Source organism: Suillus clintonianus (genome assembly GCF_016758775.1).
Source record: "Suillus clintonianus strain FC179 chromosome Unknown DEU56scaffold_11, whole genome shotgun sequence".
Classification (NCBI taxonomy): Eukaryota; Fungi; Basidiomycota; class Agaricomycetes; order Boletales; family Suillaceae; genus Suillus; species Suillus clintonianus.
Genome location: NW_024539235.1, coordinates 88,034 through 111,123, shown reverse-complemented (window position 1 = coordinate 111,123; position 23,090 = coordinate 88,034). Strand labels below are relative to the sequence as shown.

Sequence of the window (23,090 nt, the reverse complement as noted above, 5' to 3'; positions counted from 1 at the left end):
CGGACGTGGATGTATGAGAAGGGTCAAACTTTGATTGATGGCTTCCCTCGGTTCAATCAGACTGGAGTTCGATCAAACGGTACGGGAGGAGGTTGGCGGCGTCTGCCTTTCACCGTGCCAGATATTGCTAATTTAATAGCGTCCAAGGTACTTCGTTGGCTCGACATATTCGAAGATGCCGATGCGATGCTTTAGCACCTGCTGGAGCGCGGAAAAACTGGTGGACGTGAAGATGTTAACAATAAAATTATTTGAAAGCGTTATCGTAGAACCCGTACACGACGATTGTCAACTCATTTTCTGTCCCAACTGACATTGAGTTCTGGCACGTACATTGAACAAACTATGCCAGTGATATAACATTATGGGACGCTGAGCAAATACCTCTCTCCTTTGTTGCTTAGTCCTTGATGTATAGAGTATGGTATCAATCGAAGGAAGTTTATCGTGCCAGACGCGCTGCTGACAGCAAGTTTCATAACCAGAATACCTCCTTAGATGTGGAGATCGGAGCAGCTTTGCTTGACATTAGACGTATACCAAAAACCCTGCGCTATCCGCTGGTACTGCTGCCCTGCATGCCGCCCTTCCACCCGTCTCAATTGAGAATATAGCTCCATCTGAGCATAGAAGGTGGGCCTTTTCATCGACGTCATCCTGCTCCCTATCAGCATGTGCATGAGGATCGAAGGTGGATAAAACTCACAGGTATCCATTCCCATCCTCCGCACCGGATATACTCTACCACAGTGGGACCAGACCCCTCACTAGTTATCTTTCCATCGTCAGTGTATCTCAAGTTAATGTGGTCCCCATCTTGGTATGCTGCATTCAACACGGCAATTGATTTTTCCGCAAAGGCATTTCGAGCTTCTATTGTATCCATGACGAAGGTTGGATCACGGTGAGGTCGAACCATGACAATGTCTAGCGAGACCTCTGATGGAACAAATTCAGACACAAGAGGGGTAATTCTGAAAGTGGGTTCCAAACGATCGACATTGACGGTAGACAGAAAGTATGCGAATGGGCCATACACATCCACAATTCCGCAGTGGTCATCTGAATCCTCGTGGGTTACGAAAGTCTTTTGGTCTGGATCATATATCTCCACAACCCGGGTAGATGGCGTAGGCAAAAGTTTGACATGGCTGCTGTACCATTGCGTAATATTGTTCCTGGCAGCAATTTTGAATCTTTCGATGTCTGGCACTTCTTTCCTCAGACTCTCGGAATCATGGAGGATAGAGGCGTGCAAAGCAGTAGATGTCACTACTGCTGAAACAGCGACCTTGGAACAAGATTGTTTTGAGCTCGGTGGAGAAGATAGGGTCGTGATAGCCAGTGTGAGGGGAACGACATTCGAACCCTTGATGAACGCGTCAAGAGACTTCAGCTTGTATGACGGGCCCTCATGCATAGAGGTTGACTTGAATAACGAGTAGTAGAGAGCATTTGCCGTCCCACACGGGACAAGGACCACACGAATTGAGGATGATACAATGTTCTCGCGTACACCTTTCAGTGCCACAAGTGAGAGGGCGTTGATGATTTCGTGCAGTGTTCCATCGCCGGAGCCCAGTATCACTGTCACGTTGCCCTTATATCGTTCTAGAAACTCGATTACTATGGTACCAGCATGTCCAGCGGCTCCAGTTGACATTTTTTGGGTAACTTGGAGATGCGCTTGCTCGAGACGAGGAAAGACGTGTTCATGGAAAAAGGCCTCGGCAGTGCCATTTCCACAGACGGGATTGTATATCACGAGCAGCGGAGAACTCGCCATAGCAGTCTGATCAATAAGTAGTCAGCGACGATTCTTTGTACTGCTGGAAATTAGCTCACAGACCTGAAGATGTTGTTGGGGCTGTCAGGCCCATGAGAGACATCCTCGATGTGCTCTTGATAACGGTACCACTACGGTGTCGCCGGCCCGGGTAGTGGAAGCCCATCTGAACGAGACTCCCAGGTTAGGCTTGACGTCGTATGTTTCCGCATCTGCGACTATCAGGAGCACTGCTGATATCGCACAATATCAAACATTTCGCTTGCCGCACCATGGCTTCAGTCGCTCCTCCTGTCTTCAAGCCATTCACCCTCACGCTTATACAGCTTGGTTCCATTGGTTCTGACAAAGCAGCCAATCTTCAACATGCTCGCGAGATGATCATGAAGGCAGCAAAGGACAATTCAGACACGAAGCCTCAGGTTGTCGTACTGCCGGTATGCGGTCAATGCTGTTTCACCTGATATATCGTCTCATTCGTTTTCAGGAATGTTTCAACTCACCGTACGGCTTTGTTCACTTTCCTGCCTATGCTGAGAACATTGGCTACACTGCTGGCAAGGAATATGATATTCAAGCGAGTGTAAGCGAAAGTGTTAAAATGTTGTCTTCTGCTGCGAAGGAGGCGGGAATCTGGCTCATCGGAGGTCATACCTCGCTCACACGTGTCACAAGGGGGTAGATGGTTTATATTTTGTTTAACAGGTTCGATACCCGAAAGAGATGCGGAGACGAACAATATCTACAACACCTGCACTGTGTATTCTCCGACAGGTGTCAAGTTCCCTAAAACTTACTCCGAGCAACTCTGACGTACGTGGATGGAGGTGCACTTGTTGCATCACATCGCAAGGTTCACCTATTTGACATCGATATCCCTGGGAAGATAACATTCAAGGTGTGCTCCTTTGTTCTCGCTATAGTGTCTTTTCTGGATCCCATCGTATCCGTAGGAAAGCGAGACGTTGACCGGAGGAACGACGACGAACTATTTCGACACCGGTACGAACCCCATACAAAGTACTTGCGCTGCGCTCGATAAAACTCTCCCAAGATTTTGCACGTATTGGCCTCGGTTTATGCTACGACGTCAGGTTCCCAGAACTAGCGATGATTGCGGCGCGGCGAGGTCCGTGGTTACATGATTTATATGAGGAACGAACAACGTACATTCCCTCAAGGATGTCATGCCGTGGTTTATCCTGGGGCATTTAACCTCACCACTGGGCCTTTGCATTGGGAACTCCTTCAACGAGCTCGGTACCGTGTTGCCACGCTGCGCTCAATAGTTCCTGACGTAGCATTCAGGGCCGTTGATAACCAAATTTTCTTTTCCATGTGCAGTCCAGCGCGGGATATGACTGCCGGGTACCATGCAGTAAGTGAAGCGCCACATTCATTATTGATTAAGATATCTGAAATATCTTGATAGTGGGGGCACTCGATGGTCGTTGACCCATAGTAAGATATATTCTTTGAACGTATTTTGATCGCCCTAAATCACCTTTCAGTGCCCGTGTGCTCGCCGAGGCTGATGAAAACGAGACAATCCTGCATGTCGATATCGGTGAATTTGAACATCGTTCTCGTTATTTATACAAGTTGCTGATTTTGCACGGGATCTAGATCCTGAACCATTTAAGGAGGTAAGAGCTGGAATACCGGTCACAAAACAACGTCGCTTTGATGTCTATCCCGACGTGAGCGCTTGAGGGACGATAAGGTATGAATAGCAGAGGAAGACATGCTGTGAACGACGATGTGGGGAAAGTTGAGATTCCTAAGGGCACTTCTCAACTACAGCTATAGTATATGAAATTTAAGGTTCCCGATTCACTCTGCATTTACATGAACCTGGTTGCGATACTAGGTGTTGCAACTTTGTGATGAGTCTTGGCAAGGTGGCAGTGAAAAGATGAAAAAAATGACCGTTTCCATTTTGAGTAGAAGCCGGCACAGCTAGAGAAAATTCTGGTAGGTTCCACAGGATTCTTGAGCGCGAATGGAATCCTTAGAAAAAGTGTCAACAACCCTGAACAGCGTCCACTTCTGTGCCAACCACATCCCTGTCTTCTAGCTATCCCTCCCCCGACATGGTAAAAGAAACGTGCGGCTAGTGATATTCAACCGTATTTGTGGGCTAACACTCAGCGCAGGCAGTTTTATGATCTCCTGGAAGTCCCAGTAGATGCTTCAGAGCCTGATTTGAAGAAGGCTTACAGGAAGAAGTGAGATAAGACTCGTGGCAAGTCTAAACTTTTATTAACTCGTTTCACAGAGCCTTGAGACTACACCCCGACAAAGGTGGTGACCCAGAACTCTTCAAGGAAGTTACACATGCGTACGTCTTACATTATATGTACAAATTTTGGTAATCTCATTTTGTAGATACGAGGTTCTTTCCGACCCCCAAAAGCGCAGTGTATATGATGCTCGAGGTGAAGCTGGTCTTTCCGAGCAAGGCGGAATGGGCGGGATGGATCCCCAGGTAAGGCCCTAATCGACATCGATGGTGACATCACACTGATTTGAATCCCTAGGACCTTTTCAGTCAATTGTTCGGCGGCGGCGCATTCTTTGGTGGTGGCGGTGGTGGCGGGGGAAGTCGCCAGCAGGCTGTCCGCAAGACCAAGGACCTCGTACATCGCGTAAACGTCACGCTTGAGGACCTTTACAAAGGCAAGACGACTAAGCTTGCCCTTACTCGGAACGCACTTTGCTCCAAGTGCCACGGTCGTGGCGGAAAAGAGGGCGCTGTGCGAACATGCTCTTCATGCAGCGGACGTGGCATCAAGGTCACTTTACGCCAGATGGGCCCCATGATCCAACAGATACAGTCCGCCTGCGACGAATGTTCGGGTACGGGAGAGGTTATCAACGCAAAGGATCGCTGCCAGCAATGCAAAGGCAAGAAAGTCATGCCTGAGAAGAAGATTTTGGAAGTGCACATAGACAAGGGTATGAAAGGCGGCCAGACAATTATTTTCAGCGGAGAAAGCGATCAGTCGCCAAACGCCGAGTCAGGAGATGTCGTTATCGTCATAGAAGAGAAGCCGCACGACCGCTTCAAACGTCAAGACACCAATCTCATCACGGAACTGGAGATTGATCTATTGACAGCCCTTGGTAGTGGACGAGTTGCGATTCGTCATCTCGACGATCGCGCTCTCATTGTGAACTTTGTTCCTGGCGAGGTTGTCAAGAACGGTAAACATTTATGAAACATGCGGTGATAGATTCGATGCTGATATTTGTGGCAGATGCTGTAAAGGTCATACGCGGCCAGGGAATGCCCTCCCAGCGACATCATGAGCCAGGAGATCTGTTTGTGAAGTTCACTGTGAATTTCCCTGAACACATCGATCCTGCCGTTATCCCCTTGCTTGAGAGAGCACTGCCACCACGGACAGAGATCGAGAAGTTCCCCAAGAATATTCATCTCGAGGAGGTGGATCTGGATGAGCCCGACGCGCGGTCAAAGGCAAACGCTATGTCAGATGAGTCGATGGACGAGGATCATGAAGGAGAGCCGCGTGTCCAATGCGCAAATCAGTGATTTGTTCATGTTGGATTAGCATGATATCTGTTGCACTAGAGATCCTGGCATCTGTTGTTACACTCGTTACATTTAATACGCATTTTCATTTCATTGACACTTCTTCACTTCTTGGTTAGCACTGCGTTACTGAGGAATGTCCCACCGAATCTGAGTTTAGCGGCGGTGAGAATGAAGAACTTGATCACAATGAGATGGGATTGTACTTCGGGATTTTCCTTGAATGCATTGTAGGCTACATGATTAAAGAAGCTGATCTCTGTCTCGTTTTCTAGCGCGCGAGACAGTCAAGAAAACGCTTGTATCCACACACTCAACGGACTTACCAATACCAAGTTCAGCTAGGGTACGGGCGTCATCGTCGAAAATCCAGTCGTCGTGGTCCATATTGATAATCAAATTGGTCGTCTGACAGGGGTTTAGGCTAGCCTCAATGTTGTACGGCTAGGGGACCATACCTTGGCGCCGTGAGCTTTGGTGTACAACTTGAGCGTATCTGTGCCGGAAAGTTTAAGCATTCTCGTATCAAGGTAGAGGCCGTGGTGCTGACCTAGGTGCACATTCCGATATGGCTTCCATCCCGAACTAGTCTGAATAGCTGCAGGGAATGATGAAACAAGTCGGAAGATGCTGAACAGGGTGATATTATATATACCTCGCCGAGCCATATCCTTGAGCTCGCCAACTTTTGTGATCTCGAGGTTCAACATGTGGAAGACAAGACTTCGTTCCGTGCGGTATTCGAAGGATTTGATTACTCTTAGAGTTATGGTCGCCTGAGTTTTTGGAAGAGCAACGTTTGTGAGCACATCAGAAATCCCAGACATCTTGCAAGTGCTGGAGGAGAAGAAGCAGTTTACGATGTCGGCCAGTCAATGTTATGTACTGTATCGGGACCCAGTCTAAGGTCATAAGCTTTCCCGAGCAGTCACCTCCAAATTGCAATGTCCGTGAGCAACTTCAACGAAAACATACCAGCACCAGACGACATCCAACCCCAGAAAGATCCACGGACTCTTACTTCTTTAAATGAGATACTCTCCTGCTTGTCGTGGTACCAATCCGTCGAAGCAGAACTCTCCAACTCCCTAACCGAGCTTCTCTCAAATCGTCAACCTATTGATAAGTCACTTCAGCAGTTAGAGGCTCTCGTTCCGCGTCTCGATGAACTTCAAATTGAAGCAACAAACTTCTCGACCAAGGTCTCAGCTACTGCGCAGACAGCAGAACGCGTGGGTGGACGTGTACGTTCACTTGATGAGGAAATGAGGCGTGTTGGAGAGGCTGCTGAGCGGGTCGGACAAGTCATGGAACTGAAGGTATGCCTTTGAATGCCGTCCGTCCACCTTCAGATTCAACTGATGATGTTTGTAGTCTTCTCTTGCTCAATTACAGTCTTGCATTGAAAATCAAGACTGGGAATCGGCCGCCAGATCTTGTGCGCGTGCCATGTCTTTGCCCTTTAAAGTCATTTCAGGGCCCTTTGCAGAGTCTGTCGTTGTGAGTAATCATTCGAAGCATACCAGGCTCTTCTTATAAAACCGAGCAGCCCACAGCTGAGAATCACTTGCCTCCAGCACAAACCCTGCAGGCTGCACGAGAACAACTTTTATCCATTTTTAAAAGTCACTTCGAACAAGCTTCTCGCGAGCGAGACGCTGCAGCCACGACCCGTTACTTCAAACTCTTTCCTGCTATTGGTTGGGAGGCAGAAGGTCTCGAGGCGTATGCATCGTTCGTTGTCGATCTTGTGCGAGTGAGAGCTCCAACATCAGCCAAAAGTACGCCATTTCAAGCTTGACCAATAACCACTTTTTTACGTCTCACTTAGCTTCCTCACCTCTATACTTTGTGACTGCACTTACAGCGCTTCTCGAAAGCGTTGCCATGATAGTTGATCACCACCAACCGGTCGTCGAAAAATATTATGGGGCAGGTAAAATGGCGATTGTCATCAAGCGCCTGCTCGATGAATGTGACCGTGTCGTGCGGAATACATTGGATAGCTGGAGAGAAGATAGGTCAATAAAGAGAAAGGTGAAGTATTTATTCCGTGCAACCGGATGATGATTTCGAGACGAGTGCCCAGTAGCTTCTAGATGTGACCAGCTCTCCCTTCTCTATCGCACCTGCTATTTCTCGCAAGCAACCATCCCTAGTTTCATCCCAAGACGACGATGACTTAGACCCTCGCGAGATCGACAAACTCCTATCTGAAATCGCGGGTATGAGCGGTCGATGGTACCTTTTCCGCAAGTTTCTTGTGGAGCAACTGCAGGTGAATCTCATCTTCCACGCAAGACCCGCGCGAGGCTGAAAATGCCAAGGATGAAGATGTCGAGGAAGATACTCAAAGCGGCCGTGTCACTCCTGTTTCGCGAGGTCTCAATCATCATGAAGGGCTTAAGTCACAAATCAGCGAGGACATGAATCAACCAGGTCTACTACAACTTTTGGAATCCAGTCGCTCGCATCAAGAGTTCGACGAACTACTCTTGACCTGTTATGTTCCGATGGAGACGTGGTATACACGTACTATCATCGACAAGGTATGTGTTCTCGCACACATCAGTATCTTGGACTGAACTCCTCTAAAGGCTCACCGTTTATCGACCCCTGACCTTTCGCAATCTCCCGTTACTACCACGACCCCAGACGATGCATTTTACATTCTCAAGACAGTATACTCACGAGTTCTGTCTGCGGGTTCATTCAAGCATATTGAGCGAATGACTGATCTCTTGAAAGATGTCATGGATCATGATTATGCTGGCGGCATCAGGAGGAAACTTGATGATGTATATCGAACAGCGGGGAATACTGGCGGTGGTGGGCGTGGGGAGAAATCTGAGCGAGAGTGCCGCACATCGTTCATCGTAGGTAACTCTATGTCGACGAGGATTCTACGCTGACACGTTGTGTACAAGATCCTCCTCAATGACCTTGATATATCTTCTTCCCACATGGAACGATTGACGAAAGACTTTCTTGGTCACCAAACCATAACACAACTTTTCCTAGAAGCAGAACAACAACACGTGAAAAGGGTCATTTCCGGTTTGACAGGATCTGTGGCTAAATTCCGTTCGGCACTGAAAGTATTTGCTTGATTATGCCCATCGAGGATCACTGCGCTGAATTATATTTCAGGCAGGCATAGAGCAACTTTTCAACCAGCTCATGAGACCCAAATTGCGCACCCTGATCCCAGACGTGTTTAAAGACGTATCATATGTGCTCGACGAAGACTCCTACGCTGCCGCAGAACAACACGACATTGTTCGGAAGCGGTTTATTAAAACGTGGGAGGGTTTAGTAGATGGGTACAAGGTCAACTTTCCGCCGCAACGTCCAGGGCGTATATTGATATTTTGCACAGGATGCGTTTACGGACAGTAACTACCGCATGTTGTTTGGGCTTGCACTTGATGTCGTTGCTCGACCCTGGGAGAAGTATATGCTGACGCTCCATTTCTCTGAGGTACGCGCTATGTTTCTCCGTGCTCATCCTGAAGGTCACGTCAGTACAGCTGGGTGCTGTCCGTTTCGATCGTGACCTTCGATCAATAATGGCATACCTCTCGTCTCAAACGATCTTTGGAGACATCCGGGAGAAGTTTGTGCGCTTGCAGCAGATCAGTTCGTTACTGAACTTGGACAATGTGAGTGAAGACATAAATTGAATGCCACTCCAGTCACCAATTATTTGCTTAGGAAGAAGAGGTGGATGGATTCTACAGCGGATCAGGCATATCCTGGACTATGAGTTTACAGGATGCAAAAAATGTCGTGGCCTTGAAGGTATGAATTTACGCTGTGCAAGACAGATATACATTCCGTGATGAGATCATAGTTAGGCAGATGATGAGAATAGTGTGAAACCGAAGGGTGGGATGTATGAGTCGAAGTTCACCCTCGTCTTAAAGCGTCTAGTCTTGCTTGGAGGCTATCCTCGTCCGATGGGCCACCCCCTGCCGTGTCGTCGCCTTTGGGAGAGCTACTTCCGCCGAGCGACTCTCCCAGTGCCACCGGTCTGCGTTCCGTCAATGGTGACGATATTGAACCGATACCAGTAGGTGCATCCGTGAGCTGCAGATTTGAAAGTGGGTGAATATATTATGAGATGGGGAGGACACCATAGTTACCTGCTGAGAAAGATTGACACCTATTTCATCAAGAACCTCCCGTAATATCTTATCGCCTTCTTCCTCTTCATCTTCAGCATCATCCTCCATAACGTCATCCACAGCGTCTGACATCATTTCTTCTTTCATATCCATCATCGAGCTCTCCTTTTCAAACTCATTCATGATTTTCTGGATAGCTGGAAGATTTAATCCCCTATTCATTGACGCCATGGCCTGGAAAAGGTGTCAATGAGGACGTTGGGTTGAACGCACGCCAAACGTACCCTCGTGGCTCCGCGCATGGCATCTGCCATTTGCTGATTACTTCTTAGAGTCTGTATCCTCAATCCAACGGCCTGTAGTTGTGTCCTCATTTGGTAAAACTTCTGGATATAACGCCGAGTGCGAACGAGATCCTTTGCCATCACTTTACACGCATTCTACTGAGAACATTGAAATTGATGCACGACGAGGGAAGGAAAGTTACCATTTGACCAGCTTTGGCACTCTTCTTGATGTCTGTCACAAGCTTCTTCTCGCTTTGCTCAAGCTTTGACCGTTCGCGGTCAAGCTCTCGTTGTGCTTTGTTCAATGCACGCTGATGCTGTCGCAATCGCTCAGCAGGCGTAACGGTCTTTCCAAACAGAGTTTCCTTTGGAAACATTAGCGAATTTTAAGCAACATTTCGAATGGAAGCCGCACTATGATGTTCATGACAATTCGCGTCCGTTGTGGTGGTGAAGTTGCAGGATTGCTGCGCGCCTGCCACTACCCTTGGGCCTTGGCGTTAGCTAGTATGTACCTTAATTGAATTACGTAATAATTTGGTTATGCTTACTGAGTACTACTTAGTAGTACTACTTAGTGTTCGATACTTGAAGCTTGAAAGCTTGAACTCCCAAACATCATGGAACCTGATGCAGTCGGACTGCGTTGCGATCTAACGTCCTGCCACGAGTTTGATTTCCTCCCAATCAAGTGTCACTGTAACAAGGTGTTCTGTAGGTACCACATTTCCCCTGATAAGCACACTTGTGCGTCACCAGATGGGCCTTCCGCGGGGCACGCCCCCTCCGTAAAACGCCAGAGATGTGCTCTTGGAGATTGCGAGAAACCAAGCCTTGAAAGTGCTATCAGTCAAGAGGCTAATGTCGAAACGAAGCCAACTTCATCTGCGGCATGCCCAAAATGCCTTCTGTCATTTTGTATCGAGTATGTCTTCCGGAATCTTTTATACAAGGAACTCAACTGGCCAGTCACCGTCATCCAGATTTGCATGTATGTACAGGTCTGCAAGAGCAGGAGTCCAATGAGAAGAAGGATGCTCAAGATATTCTCGCGCGCCATTTTTCTAATCCATCTTCATATACTCCCGTGGCCGTTCGACGCACAATCAAGCCTCCTACAGACCCCAGAAAACTAGCTCAGATGCAGAAAGTTACACTCATGAAGATGCGTCACAGTGCTACTGCGGGGGATCCTAGGGACAAATCATCCACCGTACCTGTCAACGAACGCTTGCACATCAAAGCTCGGTTGGAGGTGACTGGGATGCCTGTGCAAGAACGCGTACTTTGGTTCAGAAAGGTAATATCCATCTTGTTATAGGCTTTGGGGATGATCTCACTTTTGTCTTGTAGTCTGTGGTCACGGGTAGGGCATTGGACCTGATCTCGGCGAATCTTGGTGTCCCCTCCTCGTGTCCAACAGTGAGTGAATTTTTCCTAAGAACATGATCTCCATGACCTCATCCTCCTCCTAGCCGCTGTGCCTCCTAGAGAAACCAGTCTTAGATCCCTCAAGTTGCTCGCCCCTCCAGAATGATCTGTTATTGTCTGAACAGGTGGAGGACACCTGTACTATAGTGTTATCTACTCTTCCTCATAGTGGAAGTAGTTGATGGATGTCATGGTGCTTCATGACGTCTTCATCTCAGTATGAAGATCACGCCGGATTTATCCACGAGCCTATTGGAAGTTATATACATGAACTCAGTTGACAAGGTCCTGAAGTAGCTAGAGCGCAAAATCGATCGGCAGCGTAAGGTATAGTATTATAGGGAAAGTCGGGATCAAGCACGGGCGATCAAGCTACTAATGCAGCTAATCTGCGAAGATGAGACACATTGAGGTACGCTGGAACGTATGTCTCCAAGCCAGACACTTCGCGAGGCCAGGGAGGCTCAAATGGACCGACTTCTTCCGACTCCGGAGACAATAGTAAATGATCGTTCCGATCATTTGCCTGAACGCGTGAAGCCACTACACGTAGAATCTCAGGAGAAATGGGGTTCTAGAGGAGTCAGCGAAGAAAATGATTGCAGAATGCGTGCGTCATACCTCATATTCTGCCACGTAGTAGTTCGTACACATTCGCTGTATTTGCATCGGACTGAGCATCCAGCAGACATCGTAGATGATCTCTATATCTGCGGGCGTTGCCTGTTCTACGGGTGTCAGTGGTTAGACTAACGTAAGAGTAGGACGTACCTTCTTCAATTGCAGGAGCTTTATGGCCTGCATCAAGTGTTCCAACTGGAGTGTCCCCTCGGGCATGTCGTGAGATTTGCACCACTCTTCTATACGTGTGATATTATACTGAATTTGCATGGCTTTAATAGCTTTCTGTCAATGAACATAGCCGTGCAATGGATAGGGACACACCTCGTTTCCAGGAGGAGAAGTTCCTTCTCATCAAAAGGTCGTTAAAGCTTGTGACCCCGATCAGCTTGAGAAGTTCAGCCATGACTTGTTGCACTACTGAATCTTCCATGTAATAGCTCTTCAAACTCTTCCAGACCATGTTGAGAAGGTTTAGGATGTCGTCCATGCTATACGCTGGCTGGCTGTTTGTATTGAGAAGACGATTGAATAGCCGACCACCGCCATCGCTCGTCGTGAACCCTGGCAGAGACTGGCTCTCTATCAATGCGGGTACGACCATCTTGGCAAGGCGCTTCTTCGTCTCTAGCATCCACGTGTGGTATATGTTATACTCCAAGCTGCCAAGGTCGTGCTTGACGACCGTGACAAGCCGTTCATAATCATTCCAGTCAAATTCTCGGACAGCATTTTCTTCGCCAGGGCCAATGCCTTGTAGCATATCGCTTTCAGCCACATAGATGAACGACAGCATCTCGTGGACATTCGAAAGCCAGTAAATTCCGGGAATAATGGAATCTTCACCGCTGAATGACTTTAAGATCCAACTTGTTAGCAAATGAAAACACTCAATGATAGACAACGATCTTACCATCACATGGGCTTGAATGGACTCCATGATATTTGCCAAAAATCGCTCGCTCTCCGGTATCAACCCATATTTCCACATCTCATTGGTGACAAGACTAATGAGATTCGCTGGGAAAAGGATCTCCTTCACAGCGGACGGGTTAGTGAGGCTCGGTGCTGGAATCTTCAGGCCTCTGATGAGACCAACAAGAACATCTTCGTCCAGTCGCTTGGTTTCCTGCATAAGCTTGATCTTCTCCTCAGCAAGGTCGTCATATGAGCGAACATCTGCCAGGCTGTTGTTGCGCATGCGAAGGACATTGTCTTCGCCGTTGTATGCGACGGATACTGCACGATGGTTGAGAGCTTGATTCTTCTTGACGTCGAGCATGAGTTCATCAACAGACGTGCGGACTTCGGCTGGGTTGAGCTGAACAACACCTGCAGAGCTGTGTCTTCGTTGATGACGATTGCTCGAGGGCGGGACAAGGGCTGCGCCGTTGGAAAGACCACCAGAATCAGGCATACGCAACGCCGGAGCAAAAGTCGGTGACACAGGAGCTTCAACTCGAGCATTTCTTGTGAGGGCGTTGTAGGCATTGGCACGGTTTAGCTGCTCCCGTAGGCTACTGACTTCATTCTTGAGAGTCAGTATAACGGATCCATCCTCAACGGAACGTGAGGGGGCATGGGCAAAGGCCTTCTCCTGGAATTGCAGCTTATCTGCCTGTGCAACGAGCTCGTCTGAAAGCTTTTGGATCATCGTTTCCTTCTCCGCAGCCTTGGCGATAGCCTCCTCCAATCGTTTCTCTACATCAGCCTTTGCTAGAAGAAGCTCATCACGGCGTGATAGTTCAGCCTCGGCTGTTGATAGTGCATTATGAAGGGACTTCGCTTTTGTGTCGGCCTCTTCGTGTTTCGATGTCCACTGCTGAATCTGTTTCTCCAATTCGCTAAGCTGCGCCTGTAGTGCCTTCTTCTCCTCCGTGCGTGTCTGAAGCGTTTGAGTGAGTTCTACCACTTTGTTCTCTAATCGATACGATATCTCCTTGAACTTTGAGACTGAACGGGCCTCAGCCCTGAGAGCCTTGAGTTGTTTCCGAGCAAGCCGCCGACGGACACAAGATTGTAAATGAATGATATGCTTGACGTCCGACTTGTGACTACGACGATAAAGCCTAAGGGGGAGAAATCGGTAAAAGTCCATTACTTGGCAATCACAGACGTACACTCCACGGAAAAGAGATTGCAAGAGAATAGCAGCATGGGAAGTCTTTCTCTCTCTGTACAGTCGTCGGGCTTGGGCACCGCGAATACCTGAGGCGAGAGGTTCAATATGTTGCTACATGAATTCATAAAATACCTACGGCACTGGAATAATACGATGGAATTTCTGGTTTGCAGGAATTTGGACCTCTGAATGAAGCGGCGAATACCGGTTTGAAGGCGTCTTGCAGCAAAATCCCTACGAATGTTCTCTACGAGCTTACGGGCCAAGATACCACGCCACCAAGTTTGAATTTTAATCGTAGCTCGGCGTAACTCCTGGTACTTCTTCACAGCCATGCGCCTGCGCATGTTCTTCTGCACAATCGTAACAAGAGAGTTGAGCTTTTCCGAGCGGAGGGACTCCAACGCCGCGAGCATACCAGCCCTGAAGAAAATCTTTGTGAGACCACCTTGATACTTGTCAGGGTCATTGATAGTTCTCTCAAGAATAAGTGAACAGAGAGGCTTAAGTTCCAGACGCTGTATCATCGGCTGCCAATCTGTTGAGGGTACCAGCATGTAATACCTGTGTGATGATTGTAATGATCAGTAATTGACAACGCGCAAAGCTGCAGTGGTCATCGTACCGCTCAGCAAACTCTTCATAAGTCCAACGTGACGGATACCCAGCACAAGAAATACGTATGGTTTCGAGAACACCACAAGCACGCAACTGGCCCAAAACTTGAGACGGTGTGAACTCCCAAGGTCTTTTAGCCTCGTTCGGTTTAATGCACCGGATATAGTGGACATCTGTGATGCTGAGGGTGTCCATCAGGGTGATCAAGGAGGCTTTGAAGATGGAGCCTTGTGTGGGCTTCCGGATAGCAGCTCCTGGTCTCTTGGGGCCAGCGTTCGCTGCGACCAATGATGAGCGGCCAGGATCAGGAATGATGGATGAACGACGGGAACCTCCGCTGCCGGAATCAGACAGAGAAGGTGACCCGGGGTGTGGAGGATCAACTGCTTTCACAGATCCGAGCGCAGCGTCGAGAACTTCCTTCAAGAAGGGGTTCTTTGTGGATGCCAGCAAAACCATTTGCTCGTCAGGAACTGTGTCGCGGTTCTTCTCGAGGAATCCTTCAACTTCGTATGTGACATCATGGGCATAGTGGGCAATGGTGAACGCAGAATTTCCAAACCGAGGTTTCTTGAAGACATTTTTGTTGGCAGGCTTCAGAAGCTGGGTGCTCAGCTTTTGAAGGAAAGATGCGTCACTGCCCGACGGTAGACGCGACTCTTCGTCAAGGAGCGCGAGAACACCCAGTTTCCCTTCGATCACATCAATGCAAGGTTGATTGTCTGAAAAGTCGATAAAAGTCCAGTTGATCTCCTCCTTTACGTATTCCTCTTGCTCAAGTTTGAAGACGTGAGAGTTGAACTACAACAGTGGTCTTGAGTCATGAACATGCTGCATATATTTTACACTTACCTCTTGTTGTAATTTCTCGTTGGCGTAGTTGATGCTAAACTGCTCGAAGGAGTTCTGGAAACGTCGACAGTTGAGTACCGCGATTTAACTACTGAAGAATGGAATATAACCTTCTGAAAATGTTCAAACCCGTAGATGTCCAGCACACCGATGAACATCTCAGCTCGCTCAGCGGCATCTCCATTTTCACCAGCTAAACTTTCATTGACGATGGCCACCAACCATTCAAATAAGCATGCATACACAAACTTCGCCACACTATCCCTAACCGCTGTCGCCTGTGTGGCGTTGAGAGCGGTGACAATTTTCTCCGAGCGCGTGACGATCTGCTTCTTGATAGTCCACTTTTTGAAATCGGCCATATTCACCCCCAAGAAGCGAGTAGCAAGAAGAAGGGCAGGATCTGCATCATCTATGACCGAATCGGTTCGTGTTTGAGTAATCTTCACGTTGCCCAGATGGAGAAGTGCCGAGAGAAGTCGGAAGACCGCCCACTGTTTCTCTACACTGATTCCAACTGTCGACAATGCCTGTTGCGTCGCCCGGAACTCCTCCGCATCATCAACTCCATTTATCGGTGTCGATGTCGGCCCTCCTTGTTTCAGATAGTGGAATTTGGTCACGTCGGTGTCAAGGCCAAGGTCCTTTCGTTCTTTCGATGGCGCACCAGCACACAGTTGATAAAAGATATGGTAATTCCGTTCGGTCGTTGGTTGAAACACAATGCGTGATCGTTCCAGCAGGTAAGTCCGGATTCGGGCGCCGACAATTTCTTGTTTGCCATCAAAAAGAATCTACAGCGCACGTTAGACATTCAGCGGTCTAAAATTAAATTACTTGCCTGAATGTATTTACCAAATCGCGAAGAATTGTCGTTACGAGTTGTTTTGGCATTTCCGAACGATTCTAGAATCGGGTTTGTGGCGAGTATCTGGCGCTCGATTTCACTAGACTCGTCGAGAGAAAATTTCGTCTTCGCTTTGGCTTGAGATCCGGGAGGATTTACCGATGCCAGGTATCGCATGATGAATTTAGCCTGAAGACAAGTTAAAGTTCCAGTAACACGGAGAAGCACTGTACACACTGATTCAGTTTTTCCGGCTCCACTAAACAGCGATACAAGTATATCAGTAACACAAGCAAGCTACAGATGTATTGAGATTACCTTTCACCTGACACAATGATTGTCTGGCCCATGCCCTCCTTCGCCATCGCGGTATATGCATCCTCAGCAATGGCAAACAAATGAGGCTCCAAATCTCCTCTTTTCCGTCCACTGTAGGCTTGTATGATCTCGGGGCCATATAGAGTAACTCGCTGAAAAGGATTGACAGCAATAAGCACGATTCCGCTATAGGTGTAGATGCTATGTTGGGCATAGCGATTTCGAATGGTATGCAGGACTTGAATAACACTCAGCACTAATGATGACGGTCACCGTAGAAAATGTATACCTGAAGGCTCATTTAGATGGGACAGGGTAGCCAGATCATCTGCTGTTTCTAGTAAAGGAGGATTTCGAAGTGGAGGCAAGCCTTCCTTTCCGGCCTTGATATCTTTGCCAGTGGTATTAATGACAATTTCCTGACATCCACGTTGGAACCCATGTCGGCAAGTTCTGTGAACGGAACAGTAGGAAATATGATGCGTACCTTGCCTCGTTCATCGACAAACGCCAGTTTTATCGAATCGTCAGCGCCCTTGGTAACAGCCGCGACTTCTGCAGAAATCCATGCCTGATCCTTGTCTTCGAACCAGACTCTCGTTCCCTTGCTGTAGATGTTTTCGGCCATTGCCCAGGCGTCGTAAGTAACGGTCGTGAGCTACGTCAACCGTGCGCCAGAGCTGCAACACGGTCGATTTATGATCACCGAGTGTATTGAGGGACCTTGAATAATTTGTCCCACGGTCCATGATTGTCCATAAAGGTCTCAGTATGAAAACACATTGAAACTCGAAAGGTGTACCTGAGGTCAACTGACAGCCATAAGGCATGTTATGTACCATGGCAGATACCCACGGCGTCATATGTCCAGCGTCCATCCACCTGCAACCTCCAGAATATATATAAATAAGACAACGATAATTGCATTATGCACGGGGCCTGCGGGGAGAACTATACTATGGGTGTAAGGAAAGTAGAGTCGGGGAGGAAGAGCTCGACGTTGGGATAAGACAGGATAATTTGGCGTATCAAAGGTGTTACATTGTTTCCTTGCAAAGGCTGGGCGCTGAACCCCGCAGATCTGGTAGCGGTTAGCTCAAGCCTAGAGGATTCTACTCTTGTCCTACTCGCGGTTACTACGAAACAATTTTGGCTGCAACTTGACGGCGTGGAGCCTTTTATAAGACCTTGCCTCGAGATCTAGTCTTTTCGTTTCCCTTGTCTTCATGTTGTATGAGTTTGTAAACCGGCATGTTTCCCGTCGTTCAGTGGCCCGTGTCGTTTCTACCTTTCTCTGCGTACTTATTGTGACCATTCGTCCGTTTTCTCAGTTGGGGGGTTCATCAGCTTTCCTCGCGTTAAGCCTGAAAGAGCTCGTATTCTCTGTTCAGGAGGATCTGGCACAGCAACTTGAAATCACGGTTATAAACATCACAGGTGCCCTGGCAGGTATTGGCGTATCGACCTTCGCCAAATACCTTGCAACCATTCCACAGGAGGGATCAGTGACATCCCGTCTCGTACCAGCTATATTCCTGGTCACAATCAGCTTTTTTGGTTCGTCTCCCGCCGCATGTCATACAAACGAAGCTCAGCCATTCTGAAAGCTGGTTGGGCCAAAAGCCGTCTTCCTCGTCTCCATTTGTCCGCGCGGATATCGTGCTTTGTATCCATATGGCTGTTGACTGACAATATTGGTGTGTCCTCTGTATGTTGTTATGCACTTTCCCCTGCCTGTAGGTTGACGATCACTTCAGGCTGTCCTCTCGGACTCGGGCAGTTTTATATGGATAACTGCGACAGCTGCGTCTGTTTGCTTGTTTTCTAGTGTGTCGATCTTACATTGGTCCTCGACTCACCTTATTGAAGAAGTTGCATCGACCTTGAGAATTCTCCACCGATGCTTATCCGTGTGCATGGACAATCCATTCACCTGTCCTTCCTCCCAGCAAATTGCTGACTTGAAGGATTTACATGTGGAGCTGGTCCACCGGTCTGTGATACTGAATGAGATGCACTATCAGGCAGCCTTTGAGCTCCGTATTGGGCGTGTTAACGGTGAACATCCTGTTTACATGCCCATTTTTCACGTACTGATACGCAATAGTTAAGTCCCTTAAGCCCCTACTGGGCATCGTTGAACACTTGCGCCGTGAATTATCCTGGGGGATGATACCTCGGTCAGTTCAAAACAACTGGCCCAGCAAATCGCATTCTGCTTCATCTCCTTCCTTCGAGGCTTCAGCAATAGAGCTTGGTAAAACCATCATGTCCTCAATCAAAGCAGTGGAAGATCTAGTGATCGGCGCGTATACGCATGCCTCCCTACGGTCGAAGCCATTGCATGAAGAAAGAGATGCAGTTATTGCGGCTGCCATTAGTCTCAATCTCGCATGGTACACTGCCAAAAGCGAGTTGTGCAACACTATTCGAACATTGAGCGAAAAATCCGGTTCCCCATCTGGTTCCATCATTCCTTTGCATCTCCATCATCAGTGCCTGTTCGCGACATCGCTGTTGCAGGCAAGTGATCTTATCCGGGGATTATTATAAGCTGAATGAGCCAATAATGGAGTCAGATGGCGTATGACACGAGCCATATACTGCATGTAGCTCAGAACATTGCCGCACACCACGAAGCCTCTCGACTTCGCTTTTGGCTCCCGCAATTGACATGGCAGTGGCTTGGCGTTGCACCCCGAACTTTCATAATGGAGGATTATGGTGCACCTATAGCTCATGATGCTTTCGAAGCGCCAGACACAACTCTATCAGATGAGGAAGTCAGACAAGGCATTGCTTTTGTTGATCGACAGGATGAGTCAAAGAGTCGAGAAGTTTCTTATGCCCATGCCATCAAAAGAATTTTCGCTGGCCCGCATTTATCATTAAAGGCCTTTCGGAGCTTGTCGTCGGCACCGCAACGCCTTTGGAACTATCCCGTCTTACTTCGACTTCGACTAGGAACATCAAAGATAATTCGAAACATGCAACATTCCACTCATTTGCAGCATGCGATGAAGAATGCCATTGGGGTGGCTATGTTAAGTTTTCCGGCTTTTCTTCCTTCTAACTCAGCAGGTTTGTTTGTTCGTATCCCTAGTTAAGTGTGATCAGTCATGAATTCAATGATAGGTTATCTGTGGTATAGGTGGATCCACGGACAATGGATGAGTATCAGCTATGTATGGGTCCTTGAAATTAATACTGGAGCGAGCTGGCGCGTCGGTTATTTGCGTCTCGTAAGTCCCGTTCAATAATATTCGCAACGCGTGTTCATGTATTTGATAGTCAGGGACCATTCTAGGAGCTATCTATGCTTGTATCGTGCGTCCTGCGATATCATCATTTTCACCCTGACCGCACTTGCTTAGACATGGGCTATCTGCGGGAGGAATTCCATTGGCATAGTGGCAATGGTAACAGTAACTAGTTCCGATAAATTGCAGCACCTTTCATCTCTTGACCATTTTTGTTAGTTGTTTGATGTACCCATTACTTGGATTGTCACGAAAAGCAGGATGCCGTCCTTGGGTGTCGTCGCGTAATGTCTCTGTTTGACCTGCTGTGCGCAATGCTGATTACTATTTTCTAGGTCTGTTACGCTCCCTCCTATCGTGTTGTCCCAATACCTCACACCAGATTCGGGATTGTCCGTGCAAAGTATCGATTTTTACTCGCGGACCTAGTATGAACATATCTCACGATTGAGCAGACTTGGCTTGGATGAGGGCTTCAACGATTGCTCTAGGCATCATCGCCGCGTTGGCAACGAACAGTCTCGTCTTTCCTCGATACACTCGGGTATGGCAATCATATCCATGCTCAACTTCATTTTTTCTCAAATCCAGAAGGTATTGTTTCTGAACCAGATCAGCAGGACATTGAGTTTGCTCAGCCAGTTATATCTGCTCCTTGGACAGTATGTTCCTCCTCAGCTTATGAGTCTGTGCTGCCCAAACCAATTCTAGGGGGATGTTTCGGAATATATACGCATTCACGCCACACGACAAACAAGAGACATTGAAATTGGAACTTCAAATTCGTAACGCGTTGCATCAATCTTCGTCGCTGCTGACTACTATGAATGATGAACTCAGTCTAGTGCCGGTGGGTTTTAAAATACTGTTTTTTTTCGCAACTAACTCGTTTACAGAAACCAATGCGCCACTACCGCGAAGTTGTCCTCAAAATACAGAAGATTCTTGACTTGATGACTGGTCTTAGAAAGATACGGGAAAACATACCCCGTAAGGAGACTGTCGCGTCAGTCCTGAAAGAACGGAAGGAATTTGTAAGTACTGGCAGACTCGGCTGCTGAACTGCATCCATGATCAGACGCCATTGTCAGATATCCTGTATCTGTCTCTCGCTGTTTGCGAGTCAACACGTATTTCGAGCTCGACAACCTCTACCACAATTTCTCCCATCTGCGAGGCAAGCGCTTGAAACGCTTGAATCACAATTAGAAGCCTCCATGCGACAGTCTATCGACGTGGATGCGTCGGTTAACGGCATCTCCCTGGCGTACTCAATTGCGGAACGTGAGGTCATGAGGGATATGGTTGATACCATAGAGGGTTTATTGGAGCTGTGCCGCCAGCTGTTTGGTACATCGGCGTGGTTGACCCATACCTGGCCGGAAATGAGTGCTCACAACGCTGATGAAGGACCTGGAATGCCCGGTGAAGGATGGTTTAGTACAGTGGGGCGCACGTAAAAGGATATTTAATTCATAGGCCTTGTCATGTAGCATAGATGTGATGTTACGGGTGATAGCGGCTTCAAGTAGGTTCATTGTGTGCCATTATATGTCGCGTTTTGTAATTATAACGAATTATTTTATTGTGACGTCACGCGGTTTCAAAACTACGCGTTGTTATTCAACCAAATAACACGGATGGCAATAAAATTACAATTGACAGGTCTCTTCCTCTTTCACTCCACCAAGCTCTACGATGCCTCGCGTCTGCTGGTCCACTTTCCAACCACCCTGGCCACTTCGGGTGTTCATTCGCACCATCATGCTATCCAGGCCACCATTGAACTCATCACTGCTTCCAGCCATAACATCCATTCCTAACGGGATGAATTCTAACCCTAATGATTGTCGACCACGGGGAGATTATACTTCTACTTGCATGAACCACAAACAATGCGGCATTGTTCTGGGATTGGGCCGCGTTATGACGGTGGTCTTTCATGTGCGCCTCGAGCGTTTGCCCGCTTGCTGCTGATTTCGTCTGCGATGACTCTTTTGAAACTGCCTTCATCGCCTCTTCGGAACGCGCTTGTAGCCGACTACGGAAGCACCTCCGTTCATGCATACGCACAGACCTTTGCATGTGCTGCCTCGGGAACCCTTTGTGAACGTGTCTGGACATCACGCGCAGAAAGCTAGCAACTTTCTTAGGTCTGACATGGTTGCGATTAAAGGGAAGGCAGTGCCGGAAATGCTTTGGTCCATGTTGTGGGCGGAGGTCGAACCACGGAACGAGTGCCAGAGAGGCGTCGCGGTATTTTGTTCGGTGATTTTCAAGAGAAGGAGCAGGTCACGCACCGGTTCGCATTCTGTGGCTAATTGCCAGTGGCGTACATCCCGGGTCACGCACAGATCTCTGTAGAGATCAATTAACCCAGGGCCGCTCTCGGAAGACCAGTTATCTTGACTTGCGCCTTTGCCCTTCATCTCTTGTGGTTCACATTCTTTAGCAGGTCAACACACATGATCCCCGTGGTCCGAGTCTTTGACTCTTTCCTCGAGTTGTGGGTGGTCTTACTGGGATCACCCGCTCTTCACCCCCGGCGTCTTATGATTTGCTCGCCGTGAGCAATGCTGTTTTCTCTGTTGTCCTTTGGAACAAGAAAATGTGCATGGGACTCAAAAGCGCCGGTGTGCGCAGCAAACAACCTGGCTTCGCGGTGTGTTGTGACGTGGAACATGGTCTGGAATGCATTTGGTTGTGAATATGGTACGTACAGGACAGGGATCCTAAAGACTGCTTCGGCTAGAGCGTTATGGGTGCAACATTGCTGTCGTCCCTGTGGTTTCGGCTCGCCTACCCCACATGTCAGAGGGATGCTGCGGAGTTACCGCGTACGATTAGCTTGGTTCGACGCTCCTACGCTTTCCGTAATCCTATTTGCGATGCTACTGAACGCTGTCATTATGAAGGTTCAGGTCAAGTTCGAGGCTATTCGCTCGAAGCTGACTTATGTCAGCGGGAACATCGCCAAGACCTGATCTGTCGATTGCGCTTCTGCTTTTTCAACCATCCTTCAATTTGCCGGTCTGTCTCTCTGTATCCAGCTTCAGCCCGCCCCATGGGCTACTTGTGATCCCTATTCGCATGTTCAGCAGGTCGATCCTGTCTTATTTTGACTTGAACCATGGGTTCGGCTCCCAAACCTCAAGTCTACTGTCATTCCGTTGCATCACCCTTCCCTCGGGAGGGGCGATAAAGACTTATTCTTGAGTTCAGCGGTGATGGGACGGCTTTGTGGTGTGCACGTTCCTGTCCATGG

At 48.1% G+C, this 23,090-nt stretch overlaps 9 protein-coding genes across 9 annotated transcripts; 5 read left to right on the top strand and 4 right to left on the bottom strand.

Moving 5' to 3' along the window:
* Positions 1 to 528: 528 nt before the first annotated feature.
* On the bottom strand, positions 529 to 1,786 carry DEU56DRAFT_729283 (ATP-NAD kinase-like domain-containing protein; the record flags this gene model as incomplete). The annotated part of the gene is made up of 2 exons (XM_041348090.1): positions 529 to 657; positions 707 to 1,786. 2 exons carry the CDS (start codon positions 1,784 to 1,786, stop codon positions 529 to 531), a joined length of 1,209 nt encoding a protein of 402 aa, XP_041212372.1.
* A 272-nt stretch (positions 1,787 to 2,058) lies between these two features.
* On the top strand, positions 2,059 to 3,498 carry DEU56DRAFT_869433 (carbon-nitrogen hydrolase; the record flags this gene model as incomplete). Its single annotated transcript, XM_041355553.1, has 11 exons — positions 2,059 to 2,223; positions 2,274 to 2,433; positions 2,492 to 2,560; positions 2,614 to 2,684; positions 2,740 to 2,788; positions 2,841 to 2,915; positions 2,968 to 3,046; positions 3,095 to 3,164; positions 3,219 to 3,247; positions 3,298 to 3,353; positions 3,413 to 3,498. The coding sequence occupies 11 exons, from the start codon at positions 2,059 to 2,061 to the stop codon at positions 3,496 to 3,498; spliced, it is 909 nt and encodes a 302-aa protein (XP_041212371.1).
* A 240-nt stretch (positions 3,499 to 3,738) lies between these two features.
* Positions 3,739 to 5,446, top strand: DEU56DRAFT_781227 (uncharacterized protein). The gene is made up of 6 exons (XM_041352019.1): positions 3,739 to 3,893; positions 3,943 to 4,014; positions 4,065 to 4,127; positions 4,175 to 4,274; positions 4,327 to 4,993; positions 5,047 to 5,446. The coding sequence occupies exons 1-6, from the start codon at positions 3,880 to 3,882 to the stop codon at positions 5,340 to 5,342; spliced, it is 1,212 nt and encodes a 403-aa protein (XP_041212370.1). The 5' UTR covers positions 3,739 to 3,879; the 3' UTR covers positions 5,343 to 5,446.
* Positions 5,447 to 6,253, bottom strand: DEU56DRAFT_781223 (uncharacterized protein). The gene is made up of 6 exons (XM_041352018.1): positions 5,998 to 6,253; positions 5,893 to 5,940; positions 5,801 to 5,838; positions 5,669 to 5,750; positions 5,549 to 5,613; positions 5,447 to 5,492 (listed from the first exon to the last, which is right to left on the bottom strand). Exons 1-6 carry the CDS (start codon positions 6,167 to 6,169, stop codon positions 5,469 to 5,471), a joined length of 429 nt encoding a protein of 142 aa, XP_041212369.1. The 5' UTR covers positions 6,170 to 6,253; the 3' UTR covers positions 5,447 to 5,468.
* Positions 6,254 to 6,286: 33 nt separating this feature from the next.
* On the top strand, positions 6,287 to 9,149 carry DEU56DRAFT_908900 (COG4-domain-containing protein; the record flags this gene model as incomplete). The annotated part of the gene is made up of 12 exons (XM_041357043.1): positions 6,287 to 6,661; positions 6,717 to 6,842; positions 6,892 to 7,123; positions 7,174 to 7,379; positions 7,435 to 7,620; positions 7,670 to 7,891; positions 7,940 to 8,218; positions 8,270 to 8,440; positions 8,493 to 8,672; positions 8,722 to 8,823; positions 8,873 to 9,004; positions 9,057 to 9,149. The coding sequence occupies 12 exons, from the start codon at positions 6,287 to 6,289 to the stop codon at positions 9,147 to 9,149; spliced, it is 2,304 nt and encodes a 767-aa protein (XP_041212368.1).
* DEU56DRAFT_55487 (vacuolar sorting protein DID4) lies at positions 8,971 to 10,264 on the bottom strand. Its single transcript, XM_041346783.1, has 6 exons — positions 10,172 to 10,264; positions 9,957 to 10,121; positions 9,754 to 9,909; positions 9,488 to 9,703; positions 9,042 to 9,431; positions 8,971 to 8,989 (listed from the first exon to the last, which is right to left on the bottom strand). The coding sequence occupies exons 1-5, from the start codon at positions 10,181 to 10,183 to the stop codon at positions 9,252 to 9,254; spliced, it is 729 nt and encodes a 242-aa protein (XP_041212367.1). The 5' UTR covers positions 10,184 to 10,264; the 3' UTR covers positions 8,971 to 8,989; positions 9,042 to 9,251.
* On the top strand, positions 10,227 to 11,491 carry DEU56DRAFT_55412 (uncharacterized protein). The gene is made up of 5 exons (XM_041346778.1): positions 10,227 to 10,263; positions 10,322 to 10,681; positions 10,726 to 11,056; positions 11,110 to 11,178; positions 11,232 to 11,491. The coding sequence occupies exons 2-5, from the start codon at positions 10,377 to 10,379 to the stop codon at positions 11,367 to 11,369; spliced, it is 843 nt and encodes a 280-aa protein (XP_041212366.1). The 5' UTR covers positions 10,227 to 10,263; positions 10,322 to 10,376; the 3' UTR covers positions 11,370 to 11,491.
* A 63-nt stretch (positions 11,492 to 11,554) lies between these two features.
* DEU56DRAFT_908897 (myosin 5) lies at positions 11,555 to 17,193 on the bottom strand (the record flags this gene model as incomplete). Its single annotated transcript, XM_041357042.1, has 15 exons — positions 11,555 to 11,761; positions 11,809 to 11,910; positions 11,959 to 12,080; positions 12,133 to 12,664; positions 12,722 to 13,877; positions 13,929 to 14,016; positions 14,067 to 14,494; positions 14,556 to 15,349; positions 15,401 to 15,454; positions 15,511 to 16,172; positions 16,256 to 16,436; positions 16,485 to 16,506; positions 16,566 to 16,803; positions 16,855 to 16,984; positions 17,053 to 17,193. 15 exons carry the CDS (start codon positions 17,191 to 17,193, stop codon positions 11,555 to 11,557), a joined length of 4,857 nt encoding a protein of 1,618 aa, XP_041212365.1.
* Positions 17,194 to 17,366: 173 nt separating this feature from the next.
* DEU56DRAFT_970914 (uncharacterized protein) lies at positions 17,367 to 21,403 on the top strand. Its single transcript, XM_041359446.1, has 15 exons — positions 17,367 to 18,122; positions 18,173 to 18,273; positions 18,323 to 18,623; positions 18,673 to 19,088; positions 19,145 to 19,646; positions 19,701 to 19,807; positions 19,857 to 19,892; positions 19,940 to 19,990; positions 20,045 to 20,109; positions 20,161 to 20,228; positions 20,281 to 20,369; positions 20,420 to 20,487; positions 20,537 to 20,675; positions 20,722 to 20,859; positions 20,917 to 21,403. Exons 1-15 carry the CDS (start codon positions 17,792 to 17,794, stop codon positions 21,283 to 21,285), a joined length of 2,781 nt encoding a protein of 926 aa, XP_041212364.1. The 5' UTR covers positions 17,367 to 17,791; the 3' UTR covers positions 21,286 to 21,403.
* The last annotated feature ends 1,687 nt before the right edge of the window (positions 21,404 to 23,090 follow it).